The 23,754-nt window shown below is 49.4% G+C and overlaps 6 protein-coding genes across 6 annotated transcripts; 1 reads left to right on the forward strand and 5 right to left on the reverse strand.

Moving 5' to 3' along the window:
• Positions 1 to 106: 106 nt before the first annotated feature.
• On the reverse strand, positions 107 to 4,885 carry F4807DRAFT_457198 (uncharacterized protein; the record flags this gene model as incomplete). Its single annotated transcript, XM_048001004.1, has 3 exons — positions 107 to 224; positions 277 to 4,244; positions 4,313 to 4,885. The coding sequence occupies 3 exons, from the start codon at positions 4,883 to 4,885 to the stop codon at positions 107 to 109; spliced, it is 4,659 nt and encodes a 1,552-aa protein (XP_047857633.1).
• A 3,330-nt stretch (positions 4,886 to 8,215) lies between these two features.
• Positions 8,216 to 13,458, reverse strand: F4807DRAFT_311757 (P-loop containing nucleoside triphosphate hydrolase protein). The gene is made up of 2 exons (XM_047995060.1): positions 9,403 to 13,458; positions 8,216 to 9,349 (listed from the first exon to the last, which is right to left on the reverse strand). Exons 1-2 carry the CDS (start codon positions 13,241 to 13,243, stop codon positions 8,862 to 8,864), a joined length of 4,329 nt encoding a protein of 1,442 aa, XP_047857634.1. The 5' UTR covers positions 13,244 to 13,458; the 3' UTR covers positions 8,216 to 8,861.
• A 204-nt stretch (positions 13,459 to 13,662) lies between these two features.
• Positions 13,663 to 16,973, forward strand: F4807DRAFT_412981 (THO complex subunit 1 transcription elongation factor-domain-containing protein). The gene is made up of 5 exons (XM_047996825.1): positions 13,663 to 14,143; positions 14,197 to 15,015; positions 15,070 to 15,228; positions 15,280 to 16,170; positions 16,236 to 16,973. The coding sequence occupies exons 1-5, from the start codon at positions 13,898 to 13,900 to the stop codon at positions 16,596 to 16,598; spliced, it is 2,478 nt and encodes an 825-aa protein (XP_047857635.1). The 5' UTR covers positions 13,663 to 13,897; the 3' UTR covers positions 16,599 to 16,973.
• Positions 16,974 to 17,414: 441 nt separating this feature from the next.
• Positions 17,415 to 19,207, reverse strand: F4807DRAFT_311826 (PLC-like phosphodiesterase). Its single transcript, XM_047995061.1, has one exon. It carries the CDS (start codon positions 18,895 to 18,897, stop codon positions 17,725 to 17,727), a length of 1,173 nt encoding a protein of 390 aa, XP_047857636.1. The 5' UTR covers positions 18,898 to 19,207; the 3' UTR covers positions 17,415 to 17,724.
• Positions 19,208 to 20,373: 1,166 nt separating this feature from the next.
• Positions 20,374 to 22,564, reverse strand: F4807DRAFT_412985 (uncharacterized protein). Its single transcript, XM_047996826.1, has 3 exons — positions 22,423 to 22,564; positions 21,054 to 22,361; positions 20,374 to 20,989 (listed from the first exon to the last, which is right to left on the reverse strand). The coding sequence occupies exons 1-3, from the start codon at positions 22,444 to 22,446 to the stop codon at positions 20,870 to 20,872; spliced, it is 1,452 nt and encodes a 483-aa protein (XP_047857637.1). The 5' UTR covers positions 22,447 to 22,564; the 3' UTR covers positions 20,374 to 20,869.
• A 408-nt stretch (positions 22,565 to 22,972) lies between these two features.
• F4807DRAFT_457203 (uncharacterized protein) lies at positions 22,973 to 23,724 on the reverse strand (the record flags this gene model as incomplete). Its single annotated transcript, XM_048001005.1, has 2 exons — positions 22,973 to 23,235; positions 23,331 to 23,724. The coding sequence occupies 2 exons, from the start codon at positions 23,722 to 23,724 to the stop codon at positions 22,973 to 22,975; spliced, it is 657 nt and encodes a 218-aa protein (XP_047857638.1).
• Between the last annotated feature and the right edge of the window lie 30 nt (positions 23,725 to 23,754).

Genomic DNA, 23,754 nt, shown 5'->3' on the forward strand with positions numbered 1-23,754 from the left:
TATAACCCCCTCCCGTAAATGCAACGCAGTAGTCCTGTGTCCTAAGTCTATGCGCGACGATGCAACCGCAAATGCAAGACGTTCCTATTATCATGGAAAACGGTGTTTAGTTGCCACCCTTCTCGGATGCAGGGGTAGTGTCCGGGACAACTTTTGCAAGAGCCGGAGACGCCGCTGTAGATGGCGGTGACGCGGGATTCTCCGAATCCATGTTGGCAAGTAGACTGGTCAAGTTAGCATTTGCGGGATATTGATATAGAAGGCGGGAGGATTTACCTGAAGGAGTTGATACTGCTTTGCGTTTCCCTTACAGGAGGAGTGCCGGTTCTGGAGGAGGCTCCAGAGTCTTCGGCTCCTCTACTCAGAGAGCCACCAGGGCCCAAACGTCGGCCGCTGTTGCTACGAGAATTAAGCATCGACATGGGACCTAGGGTGACGTTCGAGCTCGAAGTACGGTTCGCACCACCCTTCAGACGACGCAGGTCGTCCATACCGACTTGGTTCTGGGCTTGCTGAGCATAGCCGGAAAAGTTCCTGGCGTCGCCACGGCCGATTTGTGGACGACCAGGGCCACCTCTGGTAGTAGTGCGCGCGGCCTCGGCAGCTTTCTGCGCTGCTTGGGCCTCAGCTTCAGCACGAACTTCTTCGAGAGTCTTAGGGCCCTTGTTGGTCTCTTTGGAAATCCAGTTAGCTCTTCTCAAATCGATAACGTCCATGAGCATGAACTTCAGACGACTAGGGAGTTCAGGCAGATCGACCATGTTCTGGATCCTAACGAAGTAGGCGTCCATCATGACCTTGCCCTTTTCGGTGCTGTCCAGGTTGCCTCCGATAGTTCGAAGTAACTTGGAGAGAGACTCGATCTCGGCCTCGTCGGGTACGCCTTGGTAGTCGACCAGCTTCCTAACACATTCATGCATAATACGCTCAGTGAGCATGCCAAGTTTGTACAGTTCACCGATGAACTGTACCAGTCCGAGCCCACGACGCTTGGCGGCAGCGGCGGCATAGTACTCCTCGGAGAGCATGACAGCCTCCTGAGACTTCGGTTTTCCATCTTCTTCTGGTGCGTCTGGGAGGTTCATCTTCCAGCCGCGCTCAAATTCTTCTTGGCATCGGTTGAGCAGGTACTTTCGGAATAATGCACCGCCATTGACGACCTGTCCGTTCTTGTCCTTTATATTCTCGTCCCGGATCTCCGGACTCATCATCTCTAGCATTCGCTTGCAGAATTTGGCATACATAGATGCCCAGTGAGCCTCGTCGGTAGCCTTCTCGAAAGTAAGCTGGATGACCTGGCGGAGGGTTCTGCCGTCAGTCTCGTCCTTAGACTGCGCGGCGATCTGGAGAATCTGGTCGGAAATCCTGTCGAACTTCTCGGGGGCCATCTTGTTCAAAGCTGCCTTCACCTTACGCTGCACCATGGACGGGTCAAGGAGGGTGTTTGGAGGTGGGCCACTTGCTGCGGCGCCCTTGCCGATGCTGGTAGGCTTCCAGCCTGTCGATGAAACGTTTAGGGCCTCAATCTTCATACCCTGCGTAAGCGGCATAGTCTTTGCGGCCTGAGCTTCATGCTTAGGATTATTAAAGGTATTCTGCTTGCTCGCATTCCGACGGCTTCCTTGTCGTGGAGAATGCGGCATGCTCATATTAGAGCTGGACGGTGTTCGAGCCATCTGGCTGCCGCCTGGGAATACACCGCCGGGTCGCTGGAAGCTGGCCATCGGATTGATAGCAGGTCGTCCCTTACTGTCGCTGCTCATCTCGAACCGCTGTGCGGACGTAGTTCCGGGTGGTAATGTCCGACCGATAGGAGCGGCAAAGCTGCCAAATCCGGCCATGCCACCAGGGGCGCCAGTCCTAGAGTTCTGTCGGTTAGAGAGGCCGGCAGGCGTTCGAGCAGACGCAGATCGGTTGCTGTCGCCGTCGCCGATAAGGGTCTTGACCTGTTGACCGAAGTCAAGGGAAGGTTGCTCCGTGAACACTTTCTGGAATTGCATTAAGAAGGCAGAGTCGTACTTGAACGAAGTGCCTTTTCTAGCGACCGCCGCGTTCAGAGCCGGGTTAGGTGACTGAATTCCCGGAGGATACAGATCCGCCTTAATAGAACTAGAGCCCAAGAGTCTCGCTGTTTTGAGCGATTGTAATGCGGCGCTAGGTTGAGGAGGCTCAACCGACTTGGTATTGAGAGGTGCGAGGTTAAGAGCAGCTGGCTTAGGGCCACGTCCACCTTGAGTAGATTTACCGGCTGCACCAGTAGAGGGTTTATCGGTGAGAGACAGGTTGGCCAATTTCGAGGCGGTCTCGCCTGCTGATGGAGCGTCAGTCTTGTCTGCAGACTTGCCGGTTGACGGCTTCATGAGCTCCTGAACCGATGGCGCCTTAGAGCCTTCAGCAGCACGTTTACGCTCCTTTTCATCTTCGAGCCGCTCCATCTCTGCTTCAGCTTCGCGGAGTTTGCGATCGTTCTCAGCGGCGTTCGCCAATCGAGTCGCCTCCTCGGCCTTCTTCTTGGCGGCCTTCTCAGCCTCGTACTTAACGGCGCGCTCTGCTTCCTCTTTCTCACGTCTCGCGTCTTCCTCCTCCATCTCGCGGATGATTCGCTCGAGTTCCTCTTCGTCGGGCTCGTCAGAAGCCTTGGAAGGTTCCTCCTTCTTCTCTTCTTTCTTTGAGGCCGCCTCCGCAGCTTCGCGTTCGGCCTTCTCTTTCTCCTCGGCCTCTTGACGTGCCTTTGCTTCTTCAGCCGCCTTAGCCTCCTCAGCAGCCTTCTCTTCTGCCTTCAATCGCTCCTCTTCTTTAGCCTTCTCAGCGGCAGCCGCCTTGGCCATCTCCTCCTCTTTGGCTTTATCGGCGCTCGCGGCTTGTTTCATCTTCTCCTTGAACTCGTTCCTGACTTCTTCAGCCGTCTTGGAGTTGCTCACGCTGTCGGCGCGTGAATGCTGTGCGGGTGTGGAAAGCTTTGGCGTTGTCGCTTTCGGGGGAGGTGTAGGTGTAGAGGCGATGACTGGGGGAGTTTTGGATTGTTGGCTGCTAGGTGCAGGCGAGGCGGGTACTTTAAGGCTACTAACATCAACGGTCTCGCCCATTGCGTTCTTGATTTTGATTGCCATGTTCTTTTTAGGTGGACGGTTGAATTGAGGAGATGCCACGACTGCAGGCTTGATCTGTGCAGGCTGGGGCTGTGGGGTGCCTTGGGCAACAGCTGGCGCCTGACTCTGGCCGGTGCTCGATGCGGGTCGGTGTTCTGTGGATACCTGCGAGGAGTTACGAGACATAGGTTGGGCCCCGGGAGGGTTGTAGGGACCTGCGGTGTAGGGCTGCTGATATGCTGGTACAGGAGATTGACCTTGGTTCATGATTGGATATACTGGATATCCAGGCACATGCATGCCAGGCCGCATGTTAGGATCAAACTGTTGAGGATAATATCCCTGCTGAGTTGTGGTTAGCAATCGGTCAAAGTTACCGCTCTCTGGCGACAGATCTATGCGTCCAGTAGAGTTCGATGGAAACGAGGAGACAATAGGAAAAGGCTGCTGCTGCAGAGGAATCGTTGGAGTGTCCGCAACGTGTGACGTTTCCGTTCTGTCGAACTGGGCCGGACCACGACGTCGTGAACCTTCCATAACAAATCTCTGATCCAGGCGCTTACTATAGCGTCGGTTTTTTTGACCAAAGTCTTGCTGCTCATTGTTGAAAGAGTCCGTTCGCCGATGCTGATTCGAGAATTTCTCAGACTCACGACGGTTTCCCTTTCTCTTGCCAACTTTGAGGTACGACCGGTCATGGTTAAGGGATAACATGGGGGAGGGGTGCTTTACTTGTGGTACTTGCTGAGGCCCGAGGGGCGGAGGTGGATAATAGAATTGAGGCATGCCGGTAGGGGCCATGTTGGGAGGATGCGGCATCGCCGGAGGAAGTGCCGGGCTTCGGTTGTGTGGCGGAGGAGTGCCATACTGCTGCTGGCGAGGGTTTCCGAATGCGGGAGGCATTCCGCCTCGTCCCGGGTTCTGAGGGGCTCGGTTGTAGTGGTTCGGAGGGTATCCCATAGGCTGATTGTACGAGTTGTTCGAGAATCCTCGGCCACGACCAGCAGACTGGAAGTTGCCTCCTCGCCCCATGTGGGGTGGTCCTGCCTGGTTACTCATATCGCTCACGTTCGATCCACGTCTCATATGAGGCGAGTGCTGAGAGGCTAAAGAGCCGGGGTCCTGAGATACGGATGTCGCTCGTGTGTGAGGACGCTAAGTGATCAGTTAGTACTGAGCCCATGTTTACCGTCAATATAATAATGGTTGATTTCGCTACTTACATCGCTCTCGCCACCAAAACTACCAAAAGTCATACCCTGTTGGGCAGTTCCAGAAGGAGGTCGTCCGCCGCTAGCAGAAGGCTGCGGGATAGGAGACGGTGAATTCTGGGGAGAGGTGACACGCGGGTTGCTGTCGGGGATAGGGATAGGAGCAGATCCTAGCTTAGGGTCGCTAGTAGATACGGCAGGTGACTGGTATCCAAATTGGATATTGGCCTTGCCTCCTGCAGTGCCTCCGTTAGTTGAATAGCTGTTAGGTCCGTTCGCGCTCATAGTAACCGAACTCTTTCGGCTGTGGTCGGCCAGTCCGTTCGCGTTCAATGTGCCGTGTGCTACAGGAGGGACGTTAGGAATAGCGGGCATAATGTTGGGTCGGCCGTTCATAGGCGAGATTGAAGACGATTTGGCATGGCGCGGGGCAGAAGCGGATGAGCCAGGAGCAACGATGGGAGGATTCGAGCCAGTGGCAACCACAGGCGTCGACGTCTTTGCACCAGCAGCAGAAGCGTATGACGGTGCCGAAGCGGCCGTGTTGCTGTTCGACGCCGGGTTGTTAGTTTGAGGTGAAGTCATAAGTGACTATCTATTCAAGCTACTAGAGCTGGAGGCGTGTGGGTTTTTTTTGAGACGAAGTGTTCTTCTTTTTTGCAAGTCTGCGTCGTAAATTGGCAGTCTTTCTTCCGTACGTAGATGCCAGAAAGAAAGAGATACAATCGCAAAGTAGGCGGTCGGGGGTTATCGAATATCAAATCCGAGATTTATACTGCGATCGATTTCTAGAAGTGAATGACGATCTCGGTTTTAACGAGATGAATATTCGTCAATTAAATTAAGTGGTGTTTAGTCGTCGCCTTTTTTCCGACTGACAGGAACAGAAACGACAAGCGTCAATGACGAAGCTTGAAACTGTCCGTGAGAGTAATAAAAAAGGCAAGGGCGAAAACGGGGTATCGGTCAGTAGAAAGATGGTGAATAAAAAAAGAGCGTCGTCGCAAATAAACGAAGAATGTCGAAAATCCCGGCGTAGTGTACCTAAGGATTACTGATGGCAGGGGAAGTTGCGCGGGAAAGGGAGATTAAAAGTCGACGATGAAGTTCTTCGCAGCACGGGCGCGCGCAGATACTCCTATCAATTTTTATCTCGTCGCGGAGAGGTATTAATTGAGTGGAGATATGTATTCCCTGGACCGAAATGCAGAGAAATACAAAAAGGAATATCCGTCCTTGAATCCTCGATAGAATTGTAAGGAGAGGGAAAAAGAAACACAACCTTCAGAAGGGGTATCTTCCTAGGTTGTCGTGGTTGATCGTTGATCAAAAAGGTGGTGCAGGAGTGAGAAAAAATTAAGATGGGAAATTTTTTTTGGAAGGGAAAATAATGGCTTGCTTGGGTTTTGCGACTGGGTGCTGCCCTCTCTCTTCTCACACCACTTGGACCACAATCGCACGCACTGGCTTCACTAATAATTATTGACTGGGTACCTGCTAGTACCTAGTGTATGGTGCTAGCTGACGGGTGCAATGGCGTAGATTGGTTGACAGAACTACCAGGGAATACGTACCCTGATGAGGCTGTTCCACTTTTTAAAAAAGGTCTGGGTGCCGGAATGTACCAGTGCATGTAAAATACATTGTCTTGGTACTTCCTTGCCCTCGACGCTTCTTCTAGATGGCCTTACACGAGTGGGTCTTCCTTTTTTTAACTGCTTACCCGTGGATGTACATAGTATGTGGATGTATGTAAACTCTACACTAGCAAATCGCAGTTTCCACATCTACGTAGTAAGGTTGTACTTATCCCCATGATGAACTCCCAACACTGAATTTATGGACTGATGTCTCGCCCCTTAACGGCATTTGAATTCAAACATTGTAGTTGTCGCAACAACATTGACCGCGTTGTTCTCTTTAGGTTGATGAGCATATGTATTAGGTAGTTCAAGATGACTTTGCCGTCTTTGCGCCTACCACTCTAATACGATTATTGGGGTTATAATGGATATTCTTTAAGTTTACCTAGTTTCCGACCTATTAGATGTTTAAGTATTTACATGTGTAGCAACACAGACATTATTGAAATTTCACTTGTTTGTGGCCGATTGATTCCGTCACCAGCGGTACATAGAGACAATAGGGAATGTGGGCATCTTGCCCTCCTCGCTCCCACACCAATCCGCAGAGAGCCCTTGACGTTTTTACCTAAGTGGTTAGTAGAGCTCCCCGCGTTCTAGAATATCGCTCCTAAGTGTTACCTTGTCTCCTAAATCCGAACGAGACCTAAAGATGTCGTTTACATGACCATCTATTTGCTGTATCCTCCTAAATACGCGAAATCCCCGAGACTTTTTTTTTTTTTTTTTTTACCTCTTCGCCAATTCCGATAATGACAATTACGTCCATAGGTAATTTTGAGAAACTGATCCATGGGATCTCCTTTCTTTTATGTGGCTACGAATTATGGAACCCAAGCAATATGTAAAAGTAACTTTAGCTCCGTGGATTTTCACTCATAAACGGCAATATATTGTCTGTCCCATATCTTTGTTCTTGCCCACTCCAGGGCATTTTTATATATTGCTTATTAATACGCATTTGCTATCTTACAATGTGGACCGTGTTATAATATTCTTTTTTATATAGCGACAATACTGACTTTTTTCTAATTGTAAGCATCCGTTGATCCTCTTTCTACTATGTATGTAAGTTTGCTGCCTGCAAAGACTCCCGTTATAGCCCGGCTTTGATTCCCGCAACCATCTAATGATGCGCTAGTGATCCTTGTATTCCACCTGTTGTAGTGCGGAACAATTGGCTTCATCCCATCTAGAAAATTTGAGCATGGCCAAGCCTAGAAGGGTATGTACTTTTTCCATAACTAGCAACCCGAAAAGATTGGCATTGCTGTTGCGGGAGATAACCTCTCAATGCCACAAGTTATTCGACATTTTCATAAGTATTACATACATACATATGTAGTTCATCGAACAGAAACTTGGAACTGTTTCGGGCAGGTAGATACTGGGCTGGTATTAATTTCACATGCTATCGATAATACACGCAAATCAAAAAGGGGAAGGAGAGGGATGAGGAACCAACGTCACCTCTTTCAAGACACAGGAATCGTTTAGTCCCGTCGTACATTCCGCCCGTTGTCGCGTTCTCTATAGTCCGTGGTTTCCCTAATCTCGGGTCAATACTAAAGTAGGTAATTATACGCAGTTGCTTCCCTTGGAGTATTTCGGGTAAACGGAGTAATTCCCTCATGTTTATAAGAATATTTGGTGTTCGTAGGTTTATTCTAACACGGAACATTCAATCTTTACTACATACCTAGGTAGTAGCTTAGAAAGGAAAATACCATGGTGGTGGCAAATACACACTATCTTTTCTTCCCCCACTCTAGTGTTGAACAATGTCTACCTAAGCAACTTGTCACAACCTAACTCTTTGCCCCTTTGCCATCTTTTGCCCATAAATCATTGCGTCTCACGATGCTGCTGGATAACATAACATTGCATCCCAACGTATGTGCCGCCCATATGCACCATGCATGCGTGGACAAGGACATGACATGTCAGATGCGCAACTACAACGACGAGGTTTTGACTCACAGCGAAAATCCTCCTTCGATGACGCAGATTCGACGTAGAATTAGCCCGTTGATTCGGTCTTTTCGAGAGCGAGCGAACGGGCGGGATGTGCATGGAAATCTGTGGATTATAGAAATAGAAAGGTGCATGGCGTGACTATGAACTGTCGATAGATCCCCGACCTATGTAGGTGCCCAAGTACGTAAAGAATCATTCTAGAATTTGATTAGATAGGTAGCGATCGGAGCCGGCCATGTACATGGTGTAGGTATGTAAATCATCTCTGTGCTGATATTCTCTACACGTAGCTGTACTTGGAGAAAGGGAATTTCGTCATAAGACCTCTGGGCTATTAATACGCCCAGTTACACGATACCGGGTGTGGCTAGTCTTAAAATGTCTTGCTAAAGGAAGCCCAACGGTTGCCGGTGCTTAGGATCTACCCCAGTGAGATTGGCGGGACCAGAGCCACGGTGAAGCCCCGTTTGCAGCCCTAACCGGCCAAGCGGCTCAGGGCTATCATTGGTACGATATCTCAGCAGTGGAGGTGTCTAGGTATAATTTGAACATTTGTGCCCGTTCAATATAAGATACTCAGGTACTTACCTCGCAAATACGTACGTACCTACGAGATGAGATGCTCTCGTCGGAAATATGAAAAAGCTGCCTCGTAAGTTAGTCTCTAGTCACTGCACGAATATTGGACATATATAATGCATTTGTGTATAGCAGAGATCGTCGAGGAAGCAACGGTATCCAGTTTACTTGAATTCGCCTTTACCCATTGTACGTTGTGAATGTAACTTTTCTGTGAGTCCTCCAGATCGACGTACAAGGACCTACTTCCTCATGTTCCATGTCAAGGTCGTCAATAGCACACCACCCATCCATGCAAACAAATTCACCCATGTCATAATGCCCTATAATCGACTCGTGATCCTTCCGAAGTTGCTTCATGACTACGCCTCCGCGGCTTCGACACCATCACTCGGCACCACCACATCATCGTCATCTTCCTCATCGCTCGCTTCAACATAACCAACTTCGTCATCTTCTGCGATGGGCTTCAATTCCTGTTCGACGGGTCCTGCTGCTTCCGGCAAGCCGCGCTCCGCACGCATTTGCTTAATCTTAGTTGACGTCATTTCATAGACGAACTGGCCCAGATGCTCAACGCCCTCCATCGTTGCTTCACCCGGTACAGCAGTTCCGTCTTCTTCCGCTTGGATGCGCTCTGAGGGCCACATCTCACCAGTTGCGAGAGTAAGTTTGTCTGGTCGCTGAAGTAATAGCTCGAAAGCGGGGCGCAGCTCGTAACACGCCTCGAATACCTCTCTTCGCCCAAGGATGTACAAGCCAAGCCGGGCACGAGAAAGTGCTACAGTCAGGCGTCGAATGTCTCGGAGATAACCGACCCTCGATGTGCGCGTGAGTGAGAGAATGATATCTATCTAGAGTTAGATCTAATTATCACCAGAGAACAGAATAGGTATTACTCACAATCGTTTTGTTCGCCTTGATACTTGTCGACGGTAGTCACTACTTTAGGCAAACCGAATATCGCATTCTTCGCACACCGGTGGGATAGCACATCTTTAATCAGGGCTCGCTGGCCGGCATAAGTAGCAAGGATGCTGATCTTTGACGCTGGGTATCCTAGAAGTCGCATATACTGGAATATGGCAACGGCGTATTCCGCCTCGCCTAGGTTCTGGATGAAATGTGGCGTCGGCTCGACTTCTCCACGACCCTTATAGTCGGGAACATTGATGAACTGGTAATCATATTTGAACCCGGCATTGGCAGTCTGAAATTCCTTCATACTCTCAACATGTGGGAGGTTACCAAGGTTGGGGTATCTCCACTGATATAATGCGGCGATAGATGGACGAGCACGGCCTTGCTGGTCGAGGGTGATGACTGGTACTCGTAAGCGGATAAATCGGTAGAAAAGCGATTGCTCAAGGTTGGCGTAATGTCTAAAGGCGAGACTCTGTATGACAGGTGAGTTCTGGTAATGGTCACCGCAAAGAACGACCCTCTGAAGCGCCATCTGTCCACCCTCAGGCTTTTGCATAGCCAAAGGGATGAAACTCTCAACTTCAGTGATCTGAGCTGCCTCTTCCATAACGACATTGTCATAATGGAAGCCGAGTGCAGCAATCTCGGTACGGTGCATTGCAGCATGTGTCGCCGTCATAGCGACGATGCGAGCTTCGTTAATGAGAAGGTAATTGGCCTTATCTCGGTCTCGTCGTAGGATTTCGAATGGCAGGACATCTTCTAGCTCAGAGAATATTTTCGACACGTGATGATAGCAGCCATTTGCTATATCGATGACGGTGTCTCGATTGCTCTCTGGAGGGAATAGAGGCTGGGGGGCATCAGAGAAATAGTTGTGGAATGGGAAAGCTTCAGAGATAAGAGTCGGCGATGAACTATCGGCCTTTGCTATCTCTTGAAATTTGGCCCAGGCTGGTTGAATATAGACAGAGTTGAAATACCCTGCCGTCTCAGCGGAGTTCCCGTGAGCACCGGGAGCACCCATACTAGCTGCTAAGCGGTTGACTTCTTTTAGATAACGATCTCTGATCTCGAAGAAAGACTCAACCCGCCCATGTTTACTGAAACTACCATCAGTATCGAGATCTTCCTCGCCATGACCGAGGCGGAGAAGGTGACGTTCGTCAATGTCCAGAGCGACAATCTTCGCAAAGAGCTGGTTCAAGGCCTGGTTGGAGTGAGCGATAAGCAATGTGCGTTGCTCGGGAAAGTTGTGGTAGATGTTGTTGATGATTTGAGTCGCAACATCCGTCTTACCAGTGCCAGGCGGACCAACAATAACAGTAAGTCCAGGCTGGGTTCCTGATATTATGGCGTCAATTTGAGCAGGTGTGAAACGAACGCTGTTTAGCTTCGGAGCATCAACAGGATACGGCCCAGTGTTGGGCGGCTTGTATGTCGACACTTTATACGTCTCGGCTTCAGCAATTAACGCAGGCTCTACACCCCTTCTTCGCTTTTTGGAAGGCTTGACGGTTTTCTGTTCTGGTGGCCTATCCACTGACTCTAGCATGTAAGGAGGACCGAAGCTCTCCGTCACATCATCTCCTGGCTCAATAGTTTTATCAGGCAGACCTGTAACGAGATGTTGCCAATCTAAGAAAGTGTCCCTGAAATCGAGCTTCGCGATCCGATTTGCTAGATGTTTATACGTGGCGCCGGCAGGGTCTCCATAACCGAGGAAGGTCTCATATAGCCACGAGGCGAGGGGGACTTCGGAAAGACACAGGCTACGAATAGACTCTAGAACCGGCTTGAAGTTGTTCTCTCTGCCGCTTCGCCGAACGATCAAATTAATCCGTTCATATACGTCTGGCTTGCTATTCGAAACACGATCCATATCTTCCTTATATGTCTTCGGGTCCAATCTGAGCTGTACCTTTCTTGTCGGAGACCGATTCTGGCCGCCAAAGTAAGCAGTAGGATCTCTGATAGATTTACCCTTATCATCCATGATCTGGGAAATCTCTGCACTTCTCACAGAGATTAGTCCCAGCTTCTCTGCTTCGGAAATGTTTTTGGCGTTTCCATTCGAGATACTTTTCGAGAGGGAAGCATCCACTGCAACAAGGAAAACGACATCGTCTGGACGCAATGAATCCCATTCTCTGCGAATATTGTCGGCAAGTCGACGCACGTCGAGCGAAATCTCGGCATTGACTGCAGACGGCTTGTCATCACCAACAAGAGCAGGCACCACCTCCAAGATGGACGGGCGAGATATCGGTAGTGCCATCCTTGAAAAGCCGGTAAACGTCGTCTCTCCGGAACGGTTTGTCTCCGGTCTTAGTCGTCTCAGCGCATCACTGATATCTTTTCTGATACCATAGAAGGACTCGCATCGATAAAGAACGAGAGCCCTCCAAAGGAAATCTCCAACCGACAGGTGCTGGAGTTTCAGCTTAGGAAGCGCAAGGGGTGTTGACCCATCATAATTATCCGTCCTCAGCAGACCTTGGTCAAAAAGACTGGCTTCAGTCGGAAGAATACTTGTATCTCGGACAACTTCTTGGAATGTCTGGCGCTTCTCGTAGGTAGACAAGAGCACCTCAATTAAAAATGGCCGATCGATGGGAATACCAACTGACTCTGGGTATTCCGTTCTAAACTCAAGCAAGGTCGCAAGCCTCTTGATCTCCTCATCTGTTAGAGCTTCTAGGAGATTCTCAAGCTCATCCCTTTTACCTATAGATCCATAATTGGACAAAGCTAATACTGTAAGCTTATCCTTGAAGTGGCGTAAGGCCACGCGTTGGAGTTTCGCGAGCTCGGCACAGTGCAGATCATATGCCTCTGTACGACTATGTTGGACTCCCGTGTAATCGTCAATAGTAAAATAGAAGTAGTGACTCAATAGAGCATATTGGTCACGAAGCAAACCATTGTCTTCGTCGTTAAACATGGGGGAGAGTCGTAGAGCGGGTAAGATGTGTAGGTCCTGGAACAAAGTGTTCGTGTATCGTCTTGTTGGGCTTTGACTCAACAAGTCCGAGATGAACTCGACGAATCGTTCGCAATAGAGCACATGCTCTTCCTTCCGTTTCTCGCTATATAGTAACTTGAGAAAGTCCAACGTCATAGTGTATAGCCAAGCTCTCTCAAACTTCAATCGAGCTTTGGTCGAATCATCTGCCGAGTCATATCGCTTGGCCGCCGCTCTCCAGGCTTTCTTGGGCGATGGGTTTTGTGCCAATTTGCTTTCACGCTTCGACTCGGTGAGGTTGTGCCAGATACCGATGGAAACTAACGAAGCGCACTTGTTACGTACGCTCGACCAATCCAGGCTCTGGAAAGCATAGATGATAAAGCATAGAAGGTTCGTCCGTACAGTCATGGATAGTGTGTGGTCGAGACACATGGATAAAACACGAGTGAAGAAGCTTTCAAACTCGGCAGGTCGATCTTCAAATAGACTCCATGTCTCAAGCCTCTCTCTTGCCTTGACATTGGTGATCAGGGCTATTAAGAGGACGTGGAAATTCGACGAGTCTTCGGAATATCCAGGCCATAGGTAGCTCTCAAGTGTTTGTAGTCCTTCAAGGACAAGTAATGACTTGTAGGGGAAGCCATTCTTTTCGAGGACATCCCATATGTCGCGCTTCAATACGTCGTTCTTGACTTTAATTCTCGTAGTTCGCTTGGTAGTCTTCAACCAATGCTGTCTCGCAAGTTGGGCAAATTCGCTCTCGCCCTCTAAGTCGGCAATGGTAGGTCGTGGTTCAGTGTCGCGTGACTTGGACTTTGCGTCACTTTTCTTGAGGCGCTTTGCGGTCGGCATGGCTCACAGATTGCCTAGAGACCCTGGCGAGGTGCCGAGCAGAATTATGCCTAGCTTACAAGCTTGGACGGTACATTCATGAAGTTCTTTCAGATAGGTGTCGTATATACTGGGATAGAACTTGGTTGTAGGAATAGTTGGTTTCACGTTGTGGCGCAAATGCCTTCTTAAAATTCTCAGCCTTGTCGCGTTGGTGTTGTTGATTTGATATGTAATTGGTACGTATTCCTTGCTATCGTCCGTACAACTTTATTTTTTTCTTATCCAGCTAAGTTGACCCCCCTGTTCGTTCTTGCATGCATGCAAGGTAAAGTTAATCCCTGCATTCTCCATAAAATATTGGCGGTGAATCCCGGCAGAACTAGGGACTCCCATTGCTCAGAGGTCATTGTTTCCTCATTGAAGCTCAGCCTTCTGCATAAATGTTCCTCTTCAATCTTCAATGTACTTGAGCTGAACGTCTGTCTTTTGTGTTGTTCCGACAAAGACCAGCCAACATTGAACCCAAACCAAACTTTTGAGAATGTTCGTGTTTTGAGCATGGTCAAAATAGCTTTTCTCTAGTCATTCATTTAGCCACCACCAAATCCGCATCCCCAAGATCGCCATCAATAGATACGGAGGAACTTTCGAATACCCTCGCTACTATTCGAGATGCCTTCCGCGAAGAATTCGGATTATGAGGTACCCCAGGTAGACGCCTTCACGGCGCTGCTAAAGAATACCTTGGATCATGCGCAGTCTATCAAACCGAGCGCATCGATCGAGCCTCCACTCACACAGGTCGATTTTGAGAGCCAACTTGCACAAGTTCCCACCATATTCGAGTCAGAGAAGGAAAAGGCTCACCAGAACGCTGTCATAGAGATAGCTACACGGAATATTTTTAGTAGCTTAGTAGTAAGTCGTGAAATACCGACACTTCTACTAGCAATTAATAGCTAATCTCCTAGGCCACAACTACAATCGATTCACCCGAGTTCGTCCAAGTTTGGAACCTCTTCGACTTCCTATCGGTTTTGTCCGATAACGATCAATGTGACCCTGCCCTCCTCTTCTGGCTTGTGGAAGAACTTCTCGACAGCCAGACGACTGAAAAATGTCGCAAGATCTTCGATTACCTCGAGTCACGACGAGAGCAGATAATAATACATAACCTTATTGCGAAGAAGCTGGTCATCCTCAGATTCTGCAACGATCTTCTTCGTCGACTGTCCCGTGCCGAGGACACGGCTTTCTGCGGTCGGGTTTTTATCTTCATGTTCCAATGCTTTCCCTTAGGAGACAGGAGCTCGGTCAACCTGCGCGGGGAATATCACGTTGAGAATGTCACAACATTTGAAGACATCCCTACCCAATTAAACGATTCGGCGGATATCATGGTAGTGGACACAGAACCCGATTCCGGTAAGGATGGGAAAGGGGAAACCAAGTCGACAACCAAGGCTGTTTCGTTCGATTCAAAGAACAAGCCAGCACCCGAAAAGCCTCTCGATACAGACGCGCTATATCCTGTTTTCTGGTCACTTCAGCATTACTTCAGCCAACCTACGGCGTTATTCGATTCGGCTGAACTGGGCAAGTTTAAAGCTGGATTGGAAGCAACCATGTCTGCATTTGAGACAGTGGAGAAGCTCCAGAGGACTACCAAGGGCTCAGATGAGAACAAGTTAATACCTCAGAAAAGGAAACAATCAGAGGGTGATGATGACCTACGCAGTAGCACCAACAATCCTAAATACCTTACAAGCAGAGAGCTTTTTGAGCTAGAGGTACGCCCCTAGTTCATTCCCGTTGATAATGCCATATCTAACCATTCTATCCAGATAAGCGATCTATATTTCAGACGCCATATTCTCATTCAAGCCTTTATCATATTGGACTTCCTCCTGTCGCTTACTCCCAAGGCCAGGGCGAAACTTTCCAATATCAAGGTTCAGAACAGATCCGTGGTATACGCCGACCAAACACTAGGTACCGATGATGTAAGTCTTAATAGGAGCACCCCTAACTTCGACATCACTAACCAGACTCAGATGAACTGGGCAACGTTCATGAAGATCCGAATTCAAAATTACATCCAAGCCGAGAATGATGGGTTTTTCTTCTTTCGTGTTCTCGAGAGCGTCATCTCGAGAGATAAGGGCTGGGTGCGTTGGAAAGTCGAGAGCTGCCCGCCGATCAAGAGAGATCCAGTTTCTCCCGAGGACTTCAACGAGGCGAAAGCTAGCGCCAAGCGTATGACGACTAATAAAAGGTTGCGAGCCGTGCCCATGGGCTCGTTGTCTTTGGAGTTCTTGAAGGAAGAAGACAGCGAAACGGCGATGGAGAAGTTAAAGGACCCGGAGAGATGGAAGCTTCCCGACCTGGCCGTTTTCAAGGACAAGATTGCTTCGGACGACCTTGACCTCGACTTCGCAAAGAGCGAGAAGGAGAAATCCGAGATACTCGATGCCAAGGCCAGCAAGACGTGGAGGGCCCTTAGGATCGCCCGGAGATCCAAGCTTGCCGTCTTCGACAAGATCGACGACTGGCAAAAAGTCGACGTTATCTTCCAAGAGCAGCCAAAGGCTGCAGATGGAGTCGAGGGGGCACAGACGAACGGCCAACTTCCCGAAGACAGACGGCCGATCATCATAACGGGCCCGAGCAAGGTTGGCAAGTCAACGCTGGTCTCCATGCTCTTAGAGAAGCACGAGGGTGTGTTTGAAAAAGTCATTCAACATACCACGCGAAGTCCGAACGACGGAGAGGTCGACGGCCAGGATTACCACTTTGTGGATTCCAAGGCGTTCAATGCCATACTGGACGGCGATTACTTCCTCGAGTTCTCCAACCGGGACGGAGTGGACTACGGAACAAACCGGAAGGCGGCCGATGCTTTGGAAGAGTCCGGGAAGGTTCCCGTGATCCAGCTGGATCGCGAAGTAAGTCTCAAAAGCGCATAATACATATCTAAACACCCGGAAATTACTTACTAACCTTGCTTCAGGGTGTTCAAATGGCCAAGGACAACGGCTACGCCGCGCGGATCGTCTTCATCTCGCCGCCCAGCATCGAGGAGCTAGAAGCCCGGCTCAGGAAATCGGACGGCTTTACCGAGGAAACCATACAAAGCGCGCTGAAGGCGGCCCAGGAGGACATGGAGAAGGCGCAGTCCGAAGGCTTCTGCGACGCTGTTATTACGAACGGAGAGCTGGAGGTGGCGTACAAAGCGCTAGAGGAATTCTTGTACGGCGGCGCGCCTGCTGAAACGAATGGGGTCAATGGTAACGCTGACGCTGATGCTGCGCCGGCCGGCGCTGGAGAAGATGTGGCGATGCAGGATGCGGCGAGCGGTGAGGTTGCAGCGTAGGTAATGGGCGGTGATACCTCACGGGTTTTGACCGATTTACAGGTTTATTAATAACCCCAATCGATGAACATGGACGACACTTTGACTTGGGGAGTCGTTGGGCTACGATTGGATCTCAAGTTCTCGAACACCATCTACCTATTAGGTCAAAAGGAGGCGCGAATTGCAAACTACTACCTACCCCTAGAACAGGGGCTGTTATGGCGTGTGTTTAATGTACTACTATTACGATAACTACATAGGCCGGAAGACAAGACACGGGCGCAAAAGAAAGTTGCTAAGTTGGTTGGCAAGGTTCGGATACATACATGGGAGTGAGAGTGCCGTTATTCCATAGTTGAGATACCCCATATAATGAATGCGCTGCTACATGAGCCTCATGATATTGTGGTTGTCTAATCGTGGGATTTTTTATATTGTGAATTGTGTGGGTAAGACGACTAAACGACGTTTCTGTTAGAGAAGTTAGGTACAAACGAATAGTCGAGTGAAAAGAAAACACCATCTCGATATAAGTAATCTTGCATCTAATCACACGAACCCAAAGCAACCTTGGAACCTAGAAGCTATGACTTGAATACCCTATAATGGGGCTATTTCAAAAGATGTCTATCTACATATCTACCCACCCACCCCTTCAGAGTTGGTATCTAATCCATCTAGTATCTATCCACCGGCTTTGGTATCCGCAATAGTCCGCAATAGTATCTACCCTCGAGCCTCAGGCCGACACACCCGACTTTAAACCCTCTTCTATCCATTCACCCATCCATCTTCCCAGGATATTTTCCAACCCACGGATGTATATAGGTATGTATGCCGATTTAGCATTCTCTATTTCTCTCCTTACAACTCGCTCGCCGGCCCAAAGAATATTCCTTTTATCCTAGATGCTAGCCCTAAGCCCCCTCCTGTCTAGAGAATGAACGACACGCTAAAACAATACGAAATATATAGGTAAATATGCGGTTTTAAAATAAAAACGCCATCGCTATGCAAATGCAAAACCGAACCGACCCAACCGAGACATAGTAAAGCCGCGCCCGCCTTTTTTGTTTTTCCTTCTTCTCTTATGATGATGTTGGAAATTTGTTGGAAATATGTAGTAATGTGTAGGTAACGGTGTCTAGACAAGCACCAGCGTAGCCGCAACAAACGCAACCAGCGCACCGGCGCCCATGCCCAAGCCGCTGCCACCGGTCCTGCCCGCCGCGGCCGTCGTGACGGTGGTCGAGGTCTCGGCCTTAGTGGAGCGGCCGACGGCGGTGATACCGTTCATGTTGTCAGCAGTAGTGACAGCAGGGCCCTCGTTGAAGAAGTCGACGAGCACGAAGCTGGGGATCTGGCCCCAGTCGCTCTTGCAGTTCTGGGCGTGCAGGCCCAGGTTGCCGGTGGTCGCGGTCGAGGGGCTGTTGGTGGTGGCGATGTCGTCGACGTCCGGGATCTCGATCGACGCTGCCAGCAGGTCGTACGCGAAGTGGTTCATCAGCGGCATCAGGCCCGCCGAGATGGCGGCGCTGGCCGAGCTCTGCGTCGTCGGCCGGTCCAGCGTGCAGTTGAAGCCCGAGAGCGAGGTCACGTCGTACGCCGTCTCGAAGATGTGGTCGAATTCGTTCAGCAGGTACGGGTACGTCGTGCTGGTAGTGATGGAGGCGATGAAGGTCACCAGTCGTGTGTTCGCGGTGATCATCTCCTGCAGCGTTGGCCAAGTGGTGCTCGTGTGCTCGTACCCGTACGTATCGATGCCCGAGGCGCTGAAAACGGTTCCGAATTCATCTGCGGTCTTGCTATCGGAGTTGACGAGGAGGAGCGTCACTACCTCGTTCGGGTTGTTATCCATCCAGGTTTTAATGGCCGTTAGCCAACTCTGAAGCGTCCCGGCGTCGAGCAGACTGCAGGATGTGTGACATAGTTCGATAGCACCGTTCAGGTCGTGGACTTGGGCCTGAAGCAACCGGATCCCCGCATCTAGGGCGACGGTTGCGTTATAATATTGATTTCCAGCTACCGAGTTACTTGTAGATGAGTCTCGGAGAAACGCAGAATCGTGAGCACCCATGTGGGTTATGTTGTTGTAGTTGCGGCTGCATAGGTCAGGGGAGTTATTGCAGGCCGTCGTCGAAGTCGAAGCTGAAGCTGAAGCGGTTGCTGTCGAACTAGAGCTTGCTACTGCGAAGGAAGAACTTGTCGAGGAGGATGAAGATCCAAACCCAAACCCACTACCTTCTTGTGGGAGTGCATGAGCCGTTGCTGACAGGGCAGCGGCGGCAGTTAAGAATGTACATAACGAAGGAATCATACTGTCCTGTTTATGTAATATGTGTTGCTAGGAAAGGAAGAAAACTGGTCTAATAGTCTATGACGATAGAATGAATGAGAATATAACGAAAAACGAAAGCAAGAAATATAAACTTACAGCAAAAAGAGATGGTGGGTGTATTACGATTAAGTACGAATACCTACATGTTTCGAGGTTGGCCCAGGAGGCTAACTGAGCCCCAACCATCGTACAAAACCGCACAAGACGACGCAGAGGGCATGGGAAGCAAGAATGGATCCCTGCAGCCCAACACCGGCAAGCATAAAGAGAGCCTCCAGATCGACTCTTGAGTGGCTCCCCTGGACGTCGTATTTTATGTAATTTGTGGGGTTGCATGGTGATCCCCGGCGTCTGGGTGGGCTGCCGGAGGACTGCGCCTCGACGGGACGCGAGGACGTCGTCAGCCTCTTTGAAGCTTGCCAAGCTCACCCAACTTGAAACGACCCAAGACCCGCCCAGGACGCTTGAATTCGCGGCGCCGCGACAGTCAAGCGGTTTTGGATTTAGTCTTGGTTAGTCTTGGTTCCGGCATTGCGGACCCCATCGACAAAACCCTTACCCTTAACTGCCTTAACATTTTTCGTTTGCCAAGTTAAAATCTATAAGAACGCTCTATATCCGAATCCAAGATGCGAAGACTCGAGGATTCGGGAATTGAACCTTTCCAAGTTGCTTATGGAATTGGATAAAAAGTGAAATGAAAAAGATGGAACTTGGGGAAAAGGGGGAGGTTGTGAACTTGTTTATTTGTGGCTGGTTGGTACGAATTATGCAATTAGAATTCCTAGGTTAATCCGCTACCTGCATACACGATCGTAGCACACGCCACAACAATAACGTAGATCCCTGTCCTATTTTTGGCACTTTCTGCACCTTTTATGTGCGATTCTCGCCATTGGCAGCCATTGGAAACTTTTCTCGATTTTCAGGGTCCAATCACCTGCGATCAGCCGCGCAAGCGTTAGCGAACGCCTTCCGCGCCTCTTTGGCCTGCCACGCATCTGAAGCAAAATTGACCTGTAAGTTATCACACGTTTTCAGCGTCTAACATTTATGGGTACTATGTATATGTATGGGCGGCCTCTGTGCCTTTCTGGTGGATGGGACCACCTATTTATCTATATATATATTTATATCCTGAATTGTCGGAAACTTCGATGAATACGGGGTATACGGGGTAGATCTCACGCATAAAATTGTGAAGTGCTGTGAAGGCTTAGAAAATCTTGGTACATGCGTAGATCTTCGACCGTTGTATTTAGTCCATACATCGCCAGGACGGCTACCGAGACGCTATTCAATTTTCAGTTTAAAAGTCCGAAGAATGCTCTAAGGTTGTCAGGTAGATGTCTGCGCTGCGCCTCCAACACAATGAGCCAGTTTGTTAAAACTGAAAGGGGCAGAGGGGACAGCAAATACTATATTCTTGACAGCACGTTAATCAAATTGTATGACAGGACATAGGTCATATTTGATATATAAGATGCACAGGCAATCAAGAGTGCAACCCTTACGTGGTTTAATCATGAATTGAATCATGAACCCGTCCTACTAGGACAGTCCTTTGGGTCCCTTTCCACCCGTGTCAGACCTGTTCGGGGTGGGGGAACAATGTAATACAGTAAGTCATAAATACCTACCTATCTAAGGGGCAGAGCTCTACGCGATCAGGTTCCAGACCCCTAATTATTTTTTTCTTTTTCAAAGTCTGAATTGACCAACCAGGCCATGAACAACCGTCTTCCGAACAGGCGAGATGGACTCACTTATAGCAACAGAGAAGACTTCGTTGTCGTCCGGATGAATTTTATTAGACCAAGTTGGTAATTCCGGCTAGAATATCAATTTTCGGCCATAACGCCTCCAGAACATAACTTCCCAAAGGTAAACAATATGCTATTATGCCTTAGTCATGAGATGTGCTTCGCCACCAGGACCGGCCTCGACATGGCTACTCCGGATCGTCCGCATACGACTCCATCGCAGCCTCTTCTTCCAGGTCCTTGAGATGCTTCTGACCCTCCTCCGTCGTAGCATCTATTATCTGTTCTTCCACGCTCAAGATACCCGCCTGTGTTACTGTTAGCATCACCTTGAAACCTGGATTCAAACAATGAATGCGTAAGGCATCTTACCTCGCTTAGAAGGCCCACCACTTCCTCGGCATCCTCGACACTCATCTTACCCAGAACTTCGTTGACCTTGTCCAAGCTTCCGGATTCCAATGCCTTCTGCATCTCCGGAGTAAATCCTTGGAAGATCTCGCGGCCTCTCTTCTCGGCTTCATCCTCACTCTTCTCGGACGGGATCCTGATCTTGATTTCGGTACCTGGCTCGACGGCGTGCAGTTGGATCTGCTCCACTCCTCCTCCACCGGACGCAGCTTCGGCTTCTCGCTGTGCATTGATCTCGGCTGCTCGGTTCTTGATCCTGTAGTAGGTATCTTGAACGTCCTTGTAGAAGACGTCTTGGGCTTGGTGACCCTTGGTGGTAATACGCTTGAAGAAGAGCGCGACACCATCCTTGCCCAATGCACGGCAGTACTGTAGTAGTAGGGCTTGGTGGACACACTGCCGTGCGAAATCGTCTTTTCCTTGAAGCTGGGCATCGAATGCCATAACCAGAAGGCCGTCGGTTTCCTTCTCGGTCAAAATGTGCGGGTGCAATCCAATGAAAATGTTACTCTCCCGATAGTCGGATGCCTTGATGTTGGCAAACTTTCGAGCATCTGGCGAGGCCTCGATTTCATCGTCCTCATCGTCCGCTTTGGTCGAAGGTTTCGACTCGTCTGGTTTGGTCAAGGAGAAGTTAGGGTTGAGCAGCTCTACCTTATTATCATCCTCTTTCTTCGCTCCAGACGTGGACGGCGTCGATTTGGTGACATGGGAACTGTCGAAACCCGTATGAATGCTCTCACTGGTAATCTTTCGACTCTCCTCTTTTTCCAGCTCCGCTAACTTGGTCAACAATTGTTGCTGTAAATCTTGAACCTTCTTTAGGTGTACACCAATCTCATCTACCATAGCATTGTAACGGTTTTCTGGTTTCTTCTCGTCCAGCTCCTTATTCACCTGGTCTAACAACGTCGCCATCATCTTAGTGTATGATGGTGGTTGCTCTTCCTGAGCGTGAACGCCTTCGGGTCGCTCTGGGGGCTTGTCTTCTTCTGGACTCCCGACAGACTCCATGACAGCTTGGAAGGCAACCTCGCCGGGGTTTCGGGTCTCGGCCTCGGCGGCGTGAGCTTTGAGGGCGTTTAGGAGCCCGGATATTCTCTTGATCAAGCCATCGTTGACCTGACGTTCATATTTGTATGTCTCAATCTGAAGTTTTCGTTGTTGGCGCTCTAGATGAATCTGGTTCTGCTTCGCGCGGATGAAAGAGCGCTTGTCGACGTTAGGGTGAACCTCGATGTCGGAATCGTCGCTCAGCTCCAGAGCATCCTTGGGAGATGTGTTAGTTTCATCAGAGGGCCTTTTTACGTGGTACGCGATAGTAACTTACCCACTTGCTATAATCTACAGGCATCTTTGAGGATAATAATTGGGAACGAATAAGTGTTGATGTAAGCGGTTGAGAAGATGCAAGCTTCCAGGAGCCAATGCTGTAGGTTCCCTTCCGCGTTTTGTAAAGGTGGGATGTCCCTGGATGTCTGCCCCGCCATTGGAGATTGGAGATGGCGGGGGTTTATCGTTATCGAGAATCTTCTTGCAGTCTCCAGCAGACGTCAGGGGCTGCAGTGATATAAAGGTTTACGTAAGCAGCTTACATCTACCTATAGATGAATACATTGTTCCTTCAATTAAAGCATTTTGAGACACTTATGACTACACAATTATCTTCATAACGTCTCAAATCTCATTGTGACAACTTACAATCGGATTTTAAAGGGGCTGCTGAGACATAGAATCTGTCACACATCTTATGGTATCTTGGTTCTACTGCTATGGTGAACCCGGTGGTTGCTCAACGCAGCAACGTCTACTTATTCTAAGCTCATGAAGATGCAAGTGCCTTCACTGTTACTTCCACCGCCTTAAGGCTGCGATGGCGTCTATGCCCGGTCCCGAATGAACTTCTCTAGATTGAAGCTCCCCACCTCCAGCTCGTCTCTCTCCACCGTCGACACGAAAATGCGTCCGCCATTGATCACATCTCCTTCCTCCGTGGTGATGTCGCAGAACTCCATGCGATACGCATCGGTCTCGTACATGCAAAGTCTGCAAACATCCTCGGGACGCTTGCACTTCCAGTACTTCCCAGTGACCTTGCCGCCTTTTTTAGGAACTAGGGCCGGGTATGGTCCCCACATCATGACTAAGGTATCTCGAGTTAGTAAATGTCAATGTTAGAAGAAGAGGTCTAAGGGGTAAGAAGGGAAAAAAGAGATAGAAAAACTGAAATACACTTACTTTTCCACCCCTCGATAGAGCCGGGTTTCAAAATTGGCTTGTAGCTGGCGCCTTCGCCTCCTCCTCTCACTACAGTCGTCACAACATGCGGTATCTGAAGCGAGCCGTAGAAAAAGAAGTAGAAGGGCTCAAAGGTCAAAGCAGGGCTCTTGTGAACGAGTTGGTTCTCCGGCGACGATTGGGCGGCGTCTGCTAGCGTGGCGAGTTGGAGGCCGCTCAGCTTGACGTTGATGCGGAAGCCGTAAAGGCTTAGAACCTTTTCGTTGTGCTTGATAGCGGCTTCGCTGTTGGGATCGTATCCGGTATACGGGACGAAGGCAGGATCGTTGCTTAGGATTACGTCGGACTCGGCTACTTTGCCTTGGTCAAACGATTCGCCATCTTCGCTGGACATGTTGACGTTCTTGAAATCCTGCGATTCAAA

Source organism: Annulohypoxylon truncatum (genome assembly GCF_022578515.1).
Source record: "Annulohypoxylon truncatum strain CBS 140777 unplaced genomic scaffold F4807scaffold_5, whole genome shotgun sequence".
NCBI lineage: Eukaryota > Fungi > Ascomycota > Sordariomycetes > Xylariales > Hypoxylaceae > Annulohypoxylon > Annulohypoxylon truncatum.